General features: G+C 38.2%; 1 protein-coding gene across 1 annotated transcript in view; it reads left to right on the top strand.

Annotated features, from left to right (window-relative positions):
• RASGRF2 (Ras protein specific guanine nucleotide releasing factor 2) overlaps positions 1-14,103 on the top strand; it is a 109,417-nt gene that overhangs the window by 21,773 nt on the left and 73,541 nt on the right. Inside the window, exons 2-4 of the mRNA XM_063295478.1 lie at positions 9,854-9,960; positions 13,095-13,242; positions 13,946-14,035. Coding sequence (XP_063151548.1) covers positions 9,854-9,960; positions 13,095-13,242; positions 13,946-14,035 — 345 coding nt within the window. The remainder of the gene's footprint in view (positions 1-9,853; positions 9,961-13,094; positions 13,243-13,945; positions 14,036-14,103) is intronic.

The following is a 14,103-nucleotide window of genomic DNA, read 5'->3' as shown; positions in this document are numbered from 1 at the left end:
GTCCAGAATGCCACAGCAAGAGCAGTTATGGGCATGTCACAATATGCCCATGTAACACTTATGCTTCATGAACTGCACTGGTTACCAGTAGGCTTTTGGGTACAATTCAAGTGCTGTTTATCACCTACAAAGCCCTACGTGGCATAGGGCCTAGTTATGGACTCTCTCTCTTTGTTTATACCTGTCCCATAGGATCAGACAGAATTGCCATGCTCTGGATTCCATCCATTAAGCAATACTATCTGATGGGACCTAGGAGACATGTCTTCTTTGTCACGGCACCTGCCCTCTGGAACAACATCCTCCCAGAGGTTTGAAGGACCCAAACTCTGCTCTACTTTAAACAAGCCATGAAGACCTGGCTCTCTCCCACAGACTTTGGGCTAGGGTGGGATGTGGGCCCCCCGTCTGGGGGGTTTTATGCCTATTCTACCAGGATGACCATTTTTTGTTGCTGGTGTTGTTCTGTTTCCTTGGTTTTAAATTTGTATGCCACCCAGAGTCATTGAAAAGTTGGGTGGCTTTAGAATTGAAAAGCAAATACTTGAAGGAACGTAAAATATTAAAATGCATACTCTTATTTATTTGATACCCTTATTTATATGGAAATGACTTACTTAAAATCTGAGTGATGTGTCCGGAAGGCACAACTTAATAAGTTTTGTCGATAAGAGAACTGTAAATTGACATGCAGCCTGAATTTTTTTTTCTACTTTTAAAATACCAAGTTGAATAAAATACAAGATTCTTTTATTCTGTTCCCTTATGTACTACCTAAGAATATCAAGATTGCAATAGTTATTTTACTGACTGCTTTTGACAAAAACTGATGTGCAAATATGAGTATGTGAGGATAGGACACAGGGAATTTAGATGGCAATCCCGTATTTACTTTTCTGGGAATAAACACCACTGAACTTAGTTGTACTTTTCTTTCCATTCATGTATTTAGACTGCAGAGATGTGGTCTTCTGTCATTTTTGTATTCATGTACTAAACCTTTATCTCATTGTAAGGTTACTTTTAAATGATCCAGAGCAGGAAGGATATAGATTGGGTGGAGTATGGTGGGAAACTTTGCCATTAAATGGAAAAATGATTGCAATATAGTTAACAGTCCAAAAACAATTTGCTAAGAGTAGCATTTTGGAAGTCTTCCCAAAACTTCTCAGTTGACTTAACTGTATATTTTAAGTTGATCTTATTTTTAAAATGAGAAGATGAAGTACCTAAAACAGAAAAACACTATAGTGTAGATAAGGAAAGGCTGCTACTGTTGTTAACAGAGACCTGCTTTCATTTTTTTTCCTCTCAGATAACTTCTGTTATGTTCAAGTTCGAGTAAGAACTTTAATTAATGTTCAGGTTCTTATTTCTTTCATTGTTTCAACAGGAAATGCGCTTGTTGAACAAAATTAAACCTTTAGGTCTGCCTTCCTAACCTGATGCCATCCAGATATACTGGATTTCAGTTCTCAGAATTCCTAAGCAACAGATCAGGAGGGTGCCTGGTTAGGGAAAGTTTAGATAAAACAAAGCTTTTTTTCCCTGTCAAGAGCCATTGACCCAGGGGGGTTAGAAAAACAGAGGGAGCTATTGACCTAAGGAGTAGAAAAACATTGTATACTTTAGAGCAATATTAATTAAGTGTACAACTTATGCAATTATTTAATTGTATTAATTTTAAAAATATTGCAAGATCTAGGAAGCTAATATTGAGTGAAGATTTAGATTCAGGAGGGAATCCATTGACTAGAGCCTTCCAAATTAGGCTTTTATTGCACGGTGGCAAGGGATATAGATAGAATCTTTCATTTAGAAGTCATCCGTAGTACCCCAAGGATCTTTTGTATTTTTGCCTTACCGAAGATAATCTCTTATAAGGAGGGGATGATAGAATAGGCAGTGATTGAAGTGAAGTCCTTTTTGGAAGCACCCTGTAAGGTACAGTAGTGTGAAGACATTCAGCCTCTCCTTCTACCTGGGAATATTTTCATCCTGAGGAGAACAGAAGAATGGGGGAAGTTTACAGTAGATGCAGCTGTTGGAAGGGGGCTGAATTGTCTTTCCACAGTAATATGCAACTACCTGATGTCTTTATCAGCTTTTCCTTTGGGGTTAGCATAGGTGATGCTGCCTGGAAATGTCTGGGGGCCAGATGACTGTAAGACCGGGGTAGATTTCAGCCCTTGGACAAAAACATTCTCCCTTTTTCTTAGATTGAAATGTTGAGGAAATAGCAACTCCAATATTTTTTTAATGTTTCAAATTGGTTCAGTTAAAGAGACGTGGAGATGTAACTAGATTTCTCTGTGCACATATTTTGCTGGATCAGAAACTTCAGGCATAAATTTGATATTTAGTATAATGTGCATAATGATCATAATGTGTATTAAAGCAACTGACATTAGGCTGTAAAATGCTTTGGATTTAAAGGCGAATACATGCCTACACATAGCACTTGGCTATACCTCTTTAAAGCAGCTGCATTTTTTCTTGGGATTGTACTCCAAAATACCTTTTGACCCTCAAACGCCAAGCACTCCGCATTCTTAATAGATTGTTTAGAATATGTGGGCTATATTTGCTGTGATGAGTCATAAATCGTTAGGTGAACTTGATGAATCTGTCAACATTATTGCTTGTTTTAATAATTTTAGCCTTCTGTTTTTTGATAGGCTAGAATTAGCTCTGTGTATTGCACTTGCTTCTCCCCTTGGTTTTCTCATATCTTCTAATTTTCAGTCTAGCACCAAACCATAGTTTGCCATTATATATGGATCAAACAGAAATGACGTTTGATAATGTCATTTTTGGTAATGCTGTTTTGTAAAATGCCTGTCAGCTTCAAAGAACAACTCATGACAGTTTTTCTGTACTAATAGCGATCACATACATTTCTGTACCTCTGAGACTTTAAATGTGAGCTTTACATTCTTACAGTACCTGCACAGAATTTAATTTGTGGAATCAGAATTATTTCACAGCCCTAAGAATGTAATTAATTTTCCTTTGGCTCATTCTATTTTGTAATTTTTCTTCTTTGTGTATCTGTTCTGCTGCTCTGGATACAATCTGGTATATTCTACATAGTAAAGGTAAAGGTTTCCCTTGACATTAAGTCCAGTCGTGTCCGACTCTAGGGGGCGGTGCTCATCTCCATTTCAAAGCCGAAGAGCCGGCGTTTGTAGACACTTCCGTGGTCATGTGGCCGGCATGACTAAACGGAAATAATTTTACATAATATTTTACATAGTTCAAATATCAGTTTAAGCCATGGCTTGCTTAATTACGGTTAACTGGATAAACAACAGTTGGCTGGGTTTGCATAATCTGCTGAACCAAAATTAGACAAATTACAGGTAATTGACATTTAGTGACTGACGCATTTAGCAACCGTTGACAGTTACAGTAGTGATGAAAAATAACTTTATGTCCAATCCTCGCATTTATGACCTTTGCAGGTCTGTAAAGCAAAGGAAAGCTGAAGTAAGATCATAAGCACAGTTGTGGTTTCACTTAGTGACCACTTCACTTAATGATCAAGTTGCCAGTCTCAATTGTGGTTGCTAAATGAGGACTACCTTATAGCTTAATGTCATCTGTGAATCCTATCTCTAGGTTCTAGATGTTATAACTGTAATTTGCATCACACAATGTTAGACTGTAATTTGCATCACACAATGTTAGCTCTAACTTCTCTTTCTAAAAGTATGAGAATGTACCTATGATACTGATTTTACAGAGTAAGTTTTTTAGAGAAAATTGTACTGATTTTAGTTTAGCTTCATAGATCTGGTAATAACTTTGTTGTACAATACAGAGATGAAGCAGAGGAATACAGCAGGTAGTTCCTATGAACAAAAAATTAAGCTGGACCGTATAGCAGTTGATTTCCACTGGAACCCATACTTATATTTTAACATTTCAGACTGATTTTCAGTTAGTACTTTTGTTTACAATATTCAGTTTTGTGTAGCCTTAGATTTTGACATTTGTGCAACTGGTCAAACTTAAATTATTTTATGAGCGAACTAAAATAATGGAAATAATTTTATAACACTTTTATAAAGTAACTGCAAGCTTTGTAAGATAAAGACATGAACTTCTGCGGTGTTAAGAGTATGATGCATAAGAATAAAGTGGCTTAGATTATAGTGCCTTCTAAGAAGCAATTGTAAGTTGGAGCAGGTTCTACTAGATATCTTGTCTCAGTATATGTTGATTAATACTGTTGAATTACTCTTACATGCATTTTTTGAAAATATTGTATATTGAATGGTACCTATAAACATTATGCACAGACATTATCAACAGTAATATTGTTAGAAATTTTATGATACGATTGCTACGAACAGTGCTGTTTATTTATTGTTTTAGTTATTATACCCTGCTTTTCTGAGTATAGGTAGTCCTTGTTTAACAAATGACTTGTTTTGCGACCGTTTGCAGTTATGACAGTGATGAGAAAGTAACTTTGTGACCAGTCCTCACATTTACAACCTTTGCAGGTCTGTAAAGCAATGGAAAACTGAAGTACGATCATAAGCACAGTCATGGTTTCACTTAGCGACCACTTCACTTAACAACCGAGTTGCCAGTCACAACTGTGGTAACTAAATGAGGACTACCTGTAGCCATTTTTCAGAATTAGTATATATCTAATTCATGGTAAATGTAATTTGTAGTACGGGGTCAACTCATGGATGAAATCCAGGATATATGAGCAGATTTCTTCCTTTGCTTTGTTATGGGCCTTTGGCCAGGACCTGAGGTTTCACATAGCCATGCTTGCATACAGACCAAGTGTATGACTTTGCCATAAAATCAGGAGTCCTCGTTCTTCTGCACAGCTTGCCTGGAGTAGAAGCAGGAGAGCAGTGTCAGCAGGATGCTGGGTCATGCCGAGGCTCCTAGGCAACAGATTGGCACGCAGAGCACAGAATGTCTAGGTACCAGGAAAAGTACGTTCTTATATAAAACTATTATTATTGGTAGGCAGATAGTTAACTAGATACATGTATATGAAAGAAGACTGTTTTGACATTTTGGGATTCCTATTTTTTTATTTATTTGATCTTTTTTAAAAAAAATAGGTTACTTACTGATTTTGAGATGCATAATAAGGTTTTCCTAGCTGTAGATGTTCTTAAGTGAGAACTGTGCAAGAATTTCTACAATATTTCTCTCCAAACTGTAATCAGCACATCTGTTATACTTCTTTTAGCTATAACTGTTTATAGCTCAAGTGAACGGCAAGTCCATATTTAAATACATTTTAGGACTGTATTTCAAAGGTGGCATGTTCTGTTGTTACTGAGATATCTTAACCTTTACTAGGTACCCAATTAGACACCCAGCAAGAATAAGCAAACTGTGTAATATGGATGGTTTTAATTACTGTTTTATCTGAACATTTCCATATAAAATACTCAATTGCAAATTATCAGTGAAGTTATTTTTATTGCTTATATAACCAAGCTGAGGTGGGTTTATTTGTACTTTCTCATTATAAAAAAACAAACAAAAAAATTATTTAGAACATAATCTGGTTTTTGCTATCAGTGGGTTGAAGCATTTTCCCTGAAATCTGAATACATCTAAATATTTGTAGCTTTTGGTTTCATGAGGATAGATTCTGTATTATTCTACACAGAAAATTGGTTACCTTAAGTAATAAGTGCATTTACTGGATTAGTAAGGAAGAATCTATCCACCTATACAGAACTCTGGATCAGTCTGGATGTAATGCTGAGCTATACCTTAGCTTTATTTACAGAAGGTACTGCAAATCTTAGTCTCAGATGTTTCTTCTCCCCTCTCATTCCCTGTAGAATAGAGGAGAAAGTGAAAGGCTTTCATTTCCATGGTTAGAATAATCCTAATTTCTTGTTGCACCCACTTCCAGTCAATTTATAACACACACGTTAAAAACAGGTAGAGCTTTGATCATACCATTGCAGCCGCCATCTTGACTTTTTAAAATCACATCTTGTGGACATCCCTGTCTAGATAATCCTGCTGGATGCCAATGATGTTGTATCTGAATCAAATGTCAGTTGGTCTGAATGGAAACCTTATCACAGAAATTGTTGTCATACGGTTTTTCATCACAGCTCTTGCTGTAAATGGAATTCAAACCAGCAAGAGTTCCTCTAAAACAAATTCGGGATGTACAAATGCAAATGTAAGAAATCTGTTTCCGGCTTAGGTTTTAGAATTTGTATATTAATACAAAGCTGGTTAACTATCTGACAAGCCTGGAATTGCCTAGATGCTATAACCTTCTTACAAGCCTGCTTTAGTCTACTGCTATCTGCTTGTGGAGGGCAGGTTTAATAAGACGCTATATAAGGAAAGGATGCGCTTTTGTCCGTAAGGTGCTGTTGAAACAGCTATTCATGTTCTACTTACATTGTATGTTTTATGGGGACATATTATGTTTATCTCACTCATTTTATCAAGATTTCCAGCTTGTTTATGCCTCCCTTCGGTTACCAGATAGGTCCTGCAGCATTACATATTGTAACTAACATGTAACGCCTGCTATGAGATAATAGTGGGCTCTTCGTAATATTTTTTAAAAATCTAGTGAATCTGGTTACAGGTGACTTTGGTGTTCCTGTTTTGCTGTATAGTATTGTCTTTGTTTTAGCCTGGTTTATTTTACTGTTGCTGGTCTCTGACTGTGGTTAGATTTTCAAGCATGTTGCAACTGCTCTCAGGTAAAATGTGTATTATTCAAGCCAGTAAGGATCTTTGATTTGTGAGTTTGGTTGGTTTAATATAATACCATTCTCAGGTTTGAGTGAGATGGGACCTGTGATTACTTTAAATATAGAAGTTGGTATTTTTTGTTTCTTATTTGCAACCATGCCAGAGGAAATGGAGCAGATAAGTATTGTTTTTCTTGTGACATAGTACTAATTGTATATGTAATGCTAGTCTTAAATCTAGGTTATCTGATTGTCTCGAGCACTAGCTTTCCAGAGGCCTTTTATTTGGGAAATATTGTTGGAAGGGAAACCATGTTATGCATTCTTGGACTCTAAATTTTCAGAGTTTGATGTAGCATTCCCTAGTTTAACAATAAAATACAAGGAAACTGTTGTTGTGTTGTTGTTTATGCTGAGTAGGAATGCTTTGCGTGCTCTCAATTGCCTATTTTCTGTTGTTCCAGATATTTGGAAATGGTTTGACAGCAGTATGATTAACTAGCTTATTAACTTGACCATAACTGAGTACTTGATGAGGAAAGCTGCAATATTCTGGCAAGCACGCCAAGGTGTTTGGAGAATTAATGGTCATTATCTAGATGGGAAGTTTATGGGAGATGGGATGATAATATCCTTGATAGCTGATATTATTAAAATACTAGTCCATCTTTTCCAATTTGGAGCTTCTTGATGTATTGGACCGAGGACTGGGTAGATCACCCTTCAGAGATCATAAAATGCTAGTCCTAAAATTACTCTAGCTGCCTATGTTACTAGTCAGACTCTAACACCCTTAACTTTCTGGGTTCCTAATACATGAATAAGTGCTTCTCCCAATGTGTACCTATCTGACTGTTAAGATCTTCAGGGGCAGGAAGCGTGTGTGCTTTTTGACATTCCATGGCTAGGAGAAGCACTTTATATGGGAATGTGAAAGCCAACCTTTTCTGTTCTGGAATTCCTTTGCTGGAGACCAGGCGCAGTTCTGACATTGGAATTCCTTTCCCACAGAGGCCAAGCTGGTACTGGGGTTAAGTGTTGTCTGCTTTCATTGCTAAGTGAAGACCTGGCTTTTGACTCCAGTATTTGGTCCTAAGCAAACATTGCCCAGTCTTGCTATTTGTCCACAAATGCTTTTCTGTTAGTGTATTTTTTTACTTGATTTTATTCCTCTATCTTGTTTAATGAGGTGCTTTATGAAGGAGATTTTGGATAGACCAGAAATATTTCTCTATGCTGTGCATAGTTAAACTGTGCCATTTGCTGCGGTAATCAGTGTAGGTAGTTTTGAGAGAGTATTAGACAAAATTATGGGGCATAAAGTTTTTTTTAATATGGTTTTATATATTTTAATTTTGTATTTTGTTTTTACATTGTTTTGAATTACTGTAAGACACCCAGAGTTATGTATTTCAGATGGATGGCTATATAAATCAGATAGGTAGGTAGACAAGCTAATAGCTGTGATAGCTGTATGATTCATTCAAACCAGAAACAGCCCTCTTAATACAAAGAAAGGATTAGAGAATAATAGTATAGCATGTGAAGTTCTTATAAATCCCGTGCAGCATTATGCCTCTACTCATACTAGTGAAGACTGTAGGTCATATGGATTGTGAGTGGTATGTGCCATTGGATACCACTGAGGCTAGCGGTATGGTCCTAACCAGATCCATAAATCAAGTTTTCCAGGAAGAAGTAGTAGGAAGCATCATAAGCTCTGAATAGGGCTCCATGAACTAACACTGTGCATTCAGACTATATAGCAAACCATTTGGATGATTTGAGGAGGGAGAGGGCAGGCAGGGATATCATATTGGTACCACGGATGGAGATAATGGCAGGAGTCAGAGGGAGGGCTGCTCTTCGGAAAGGCAGCGTCAGTGTTTAGTACTGATACCATGTTCCAGCCCCTTGTGCTCAGCCCTGAGGCCTGGTCTTTAGAGCTTTGAAGCTTTGGCCTTCAGTTACTGCTACTTGATGCAAGGTCAGCCTGTCATAAGGCTTAGTTCATCCATGATCTAATCATGAATCAGAGAGTTGATCTGCTATGTGCTACCAAAACCTGGCCGGGCATGCCCATGTGGGATAGTGGGGTAGCACCAGCCATGTTCCCAGGGCAGAGATATGGGTATGGCTGTTGTTATCCAAGAATCTGTTTGGTTTTCAGGGGTTCTGGTCCTGACATAACCAGATATGAGATTCTGTTTGTGAAGTTGAGCAGTAGAGATCAGATGGGATTGCTGTTAGGTTCCAGCCTTCCTGCTATTTAACAGCTTCCCTGCTCACGTTCCTTGATTCTCAGTGGCTTTCAATACCATCAATCATAATGTCCTTCTGGACTGGTGGGGTGGGGGACCCAGAAGCTGCTGGGTGAGGTCATCTGTGAGCGTGGGGTGTGATACCATAAATAGTTGGTGATACTCAATTCACCAACTGGACTCACCCTGGACTCACAGTTTCTACTTGAGCAGGTGGCAGCCATTGCTAGGAGGGTCTTCACATAACTTCATCTTGTGCACCAGTTGTGCCTGTTCCTGGATCAGGAGGCTCTGCTCACAGTCACTCATGCCTTAGTCACTTCCTGTTTGAATTACTGCAATGTGCTGTACATGGGATCAGAATCCACCAGCAAACTTAAAACCTATTATTTCTTTCTCTCATTTATTCAAGTGATATGACAAGCTTGAGGGGTGGCTCAAAAGCTATGTTCAGATATAAAAAGAGGTACAACTAGCTAAGCCATAATGCGAAGCTGCTGAGATATCAAAATAGCCTCTGGCTTAAGAAATCTTTTGTGATGGTGACTGCAGCATTGTGGTAGTTTTAGTGCTGAAGCCTAGGGATGGTAATGTAACCTGCTTAGAATAGAGGTGGGGAGGCTAATCCTATAGGCTTTCCTGGGAAAAAGTGTTCAATGAACTTGAGATGTGCTTCTGAAGCCAAATTCTTTTCCTGAATAGAGGATCTGTTCATTTCAGAAACCTTTCTCACCCAGAAAAAGCTCTATGGATTGTGACAAAGCAGGGGTTCATTGTATGTACTGATTGTCCTATTTAGTTTATATTTATATTTTATTAATTATATTATAATTACACTACATTACTACATTTAAACCTTTTTAAAACTATTTACAGTATTATTTCACAGTCCTCTTTGGCCATGAAGGGCAGAAGCCTCTTGAGCTCCGTTGTGAGGAGGAAGCAGATGGAGAAGAGTGGGTAGAGGCTATTCAGCAAGCCAGGTATGAAATCCAATACCAGCTACTAATAATTTGGTTTGAGTAAGGGACAATGTCCTCCTCCCCTCCCTTCCCCTCCCTCCCTCCTCTGGATTTCTTCACCATTACCAATTCTTGCTTTGCCTTCTCTTTCTTATAATGCAGAAAAAGAAAAGTTCAGGCCAATACTTTTCAAACTGTTTTTTTTTCTACGTCACCCGTAACTCTCCAAAATCCCCATTTACTTTGATTTGTCACGTTTGTTTACTATACCTGATATACATATCTGTAGTCCCAACCCAGCCGATTCATCTATTTTGTATGTATGGGTAGTCATATCTTCTGAGATATGAGCAGCGGCTTGAGACACTTTTATAACAGTAAACTAACATGAAGAGCCATTGCTGAACTCACATATGTGAGACCATCTTTTTAATTAATTAATTAATTAATTAATTGAAGTTTATCACTGCCCATCCACCCCCACAAAGGAGGGACTCTAATACAGGAGAAGGCAACCTCAGGGCTCTATGTGGCCTTGCAGCATTCATTTTGTAGTCCCCCAAAGCCCACCTGTAACTGGTAAGGCTAAAACGTTTGTCCTCTAAGATTTTAAAGAGCATAGTGGGTGGTATAGTCCTATTCCACCTCTTAAAATTTTCAAATAATTTCCCCCTCCCCATGGGTGGATTTTCTCACTGAGACAAGGGCAAAATGGATGCCTTAAGGCATCTTTTTTATCCACTAAAGCTCCAGACCTTTTGAAAAACAGCCTGAAACAAGTTACCAACCCACTCTGGTAACACCATGACGTTAAAATACACTTTCTGGCTGCAAGAAAATGCTTGCTTCCAGTTTGATCTCCACCTGAGTGGCATCATGATACAAATTTGATCTAGCTGGGGGAAGTTGCTTGTGGTTCCCCTCTTAGGGAGTTTTGAGGAGGGCCTTACACTGGACATCAGAAGATCTTCTGGAGGGCATATGGTTGGGTTTATAGATTGGTTTTGTTATGTATTTTGCATTCTATGTTTCACTTCAGTTAGACTGTAGATATTTTAATTGGGTATCTTTATCTGCTTGAACCATCAAGCATCCTTTGGGATTGTGCCTGTCTATAAATGTGATAAATAATTTGCTAATGCTGCATTTCAGAATGTATGGCTTTTCAGATCATGTGAGAAGATTGAGAGGGAATTTCTTATTTCAACACATTTCCAGTCAAGGAGTGGACCAGGGAAGGCGGGCTGTACTTTCCCCTGTGTAGCTTTCAGATGACAATCTGGTTAACTTCTAGCGCTGGCCCTTCTTGGTTCTGACCATCTCTTTGAACTCTTATACGTATAGCTGGCTGCAGTTCATTATCAAGATCTGTTTCTCATATCAAAGAACTAATATCCTCATTTCCTATTGTAACTTATTGTTATTTTTCTTTGTAGGGTGTCACAAAAGGTATCTTTTTATGGGAACAAAATAAGACATACGGTAGAAAAGAAAATATTCTGCTGTTTGTTATTATAATCATAGATAGCTATAGGAATTCAGGTGTATCTGACTGATGGAGAAATGCAAATTGTGTAATGTTGGTAACTGAGAGCTATTCCTTTCCTGATCCAGCCCTATAGGGCATGGCTTCTGCCCTGCTCCCCCATGGGAGATGGGAGAACTTCCAGGTTGCTTAGGCTGTCTGAGGCTGGAGACGGCCCGAGCTGTAGCCTTCTCCTTGCTCCATCGGCCTCTCTTTCCACTTGTGAGTAGGCAGGTGATAAATAGGCTTCACAGGGTGGGCTTCCGGGGGTGAAAATAGCAGTTTTCCTATAAAATAGAGGGTGCCTCCTCCCAGCATAGTTTAGGATCATATATAATTCTGCTTTGGTAAAAGCATCCATGGAAGAGGGGGCTGGCTGGGACTCCTATTCCTTACACATGTTATCCTTCAGAGATCATTGCAATGGCGTAGAAGGAGACTCCAAAAGCGTGCTCTTGTGGAAGGCTTGGTGGGTTGAGCGCTGCTGTGCTGTTCTTTCTGGCCTACCTACTGTAGCTGGTTGCCAGAGGATTGCTTCAGTTGTTGTCACCCAGGACGTCTTCGAAAAGAGGGAGGAGATAGCCACTGAGGACCTGCCACTGAGCCTACTGCATTCTCCTTGGCTGGTTCACTTTTTCTGCTGCTCTGAAGTTTGCCCTTTCCCTGAATGACTTTGGCTTTTCAACAGGCTGCAGACTCTTTCCCTGGAATTTCTTTCCCCAATTTCCATTGCCACTTTCTCTGTGGCTGTCTTGACTATAGCTTCCTGCTGGTAGGGAGCCACCAGAAGGCTTTTTTGCATGGCTGTTCTCAGGACCTGAAATGAAGGCTACTGCTTTTCCAAGGGGACAGAGCATAAGACTGAAAGAGAACATTTACTCCATGACACAGGAAGGCCTACTTTACAACTGGAAGAGGTGGAGTTAACCTTTTACTGTCAGGTCTGTCTCCAGGGACTGAGAATAGAATGCTTCTTTAGAAGGTGGCATCACTCAATACTTTCACCCTTGTCCCAAAGCCACTCAAAGCATTTCAGTACTGATTGCACAGCATTTAGTTCTATACCTTGAGGCTAATATATATCAAATTGCTACGGCCAAAGAAAAATCAGTTTTTCCAAGACCAGTGTCTTACAACAGGACCTTTGATACTTCTGGCATGTATTAATATCAAATAAAGCATACATTCCACAGCACTTTGTGTTACAATAATTATTTAACAATACACTGATAAACTCCCTTTCCTTTATGTGTCTCCAAATTAAATACTGGTTCTGTACCAGGGAATCCAATATGGAATGCCTGACAATGTATAGAGTGGCTACAGTTTGTCGGAAATAATAGGAAGTTTACTGGTCAAAAACTACTTAACTGAATAAACTCTGTTTTGAGATACCTAAGAGTATCTTAACATTAAAGTACCGATAAAGCTCCTTTCCTCAGCCCTGCATATTTAAGTATTCCTGGTCAGATTTATGCAGTAGTTGTAAAAAATAAAAATGTATGGGAATATACTTACTAATTATTTACTAGGAATTATTTACTAGGAATCTAGTACCTTTGACTTTGTTTTAAATGTGTTGCCTACATAATTTCTAACAAACATTTTCATTATTTTTTTCAACATGTAGCTATTCAGATATCCTGATTGAGAGGGAAGTATTAATGCAAAAATATATCCATCTAGTTCAAATTGTAGAGACAGAAAAGATTTCAGCCAATCAGTTACGCCATCAGCTTGAAGATCAAGACACAGAAATTGAAAGGCTTAAATCAGAGGTATATTTCAAAACAATTCAGTCTTACTGTACTGCTACTGCTATCTAATTTATAGTCTGGTTTCCTTTTCAATCAGTGGCAAAAGTCTCATGAATTATAATGAAGCTGGATTAAGCCTTTGGCTGGGAGTAACACCTCTGAATATGAAACTTATTTCTTTGCTATTTTGTTGTTTTAAATTTATTAATCATTTTTATTAGTTTTGCATGGTTGTTTTTGCATGTTATTTGGAACTGTTGCCTTTTTCCTCCAGAGGGTTGCTTTGCTTGTTATTTTAACCTGAACAAGCTAAATGCAAACCAACAGCTATCTGTGGTTGTCTGCTTTATGTAACAGCCCTGCTTTTTTAGGATCAAGTACTAAGAAAATCCAGGACCTTCGTATCTAAACAGTTGCTGGACCATATATAGTTTGTATAATGAGTGTTACATGGCCTTAACCTGGAATAATTACCATAGGAGTAATGTAATTGAAAGACTCTGCTATTGATCATCAAATCTTTGCAGCTGATGGAACAGAAAAGATTTTCCTGAATGTTATTTTACATAGTCCTTTTTCAGACATTGGAAGTTTTATAAAACCAGGGAGATGTTATTATGCAAGGCTAAAGGGGCTTGAAATTACAGTTTCAAAATTTCGTGTGATATTCTGAAATCTGTGGAAACTCTTAAGACTTTACATTTTTGTTTGTTGTTTTTGCCAGATTGTAGCTCTCAATAAAACAAAAGAACGAATGCGACCATATCAAGGCAATCAAGAAGAAGAAGATCCAGATATTAAAAAGATTAAAAAGGTACTTTTCCACTTATGCCATTTAGATGGAGAAGTGATAACATTTTCTATTTTTTTCTTTCAATTAAG

Source organism: Candoia aspera, chromosome 2, assembly GCF_035149785.1.
Source record: "Candoia aspera isolate rCanAsp1 chromosome 2, rCanAsp1.hap2, whole genome shotgun sequence".
In the NCBI taxonomy this organism is placed as follows: Eukaryota; Metazoa; Chordata; class Lepidosauria; order Squamata; family Boidae; genus Candoia; species Candoia aspera.
This window is presented reverse-complemented; position numbering and strand designations above follow the sequence as displayed.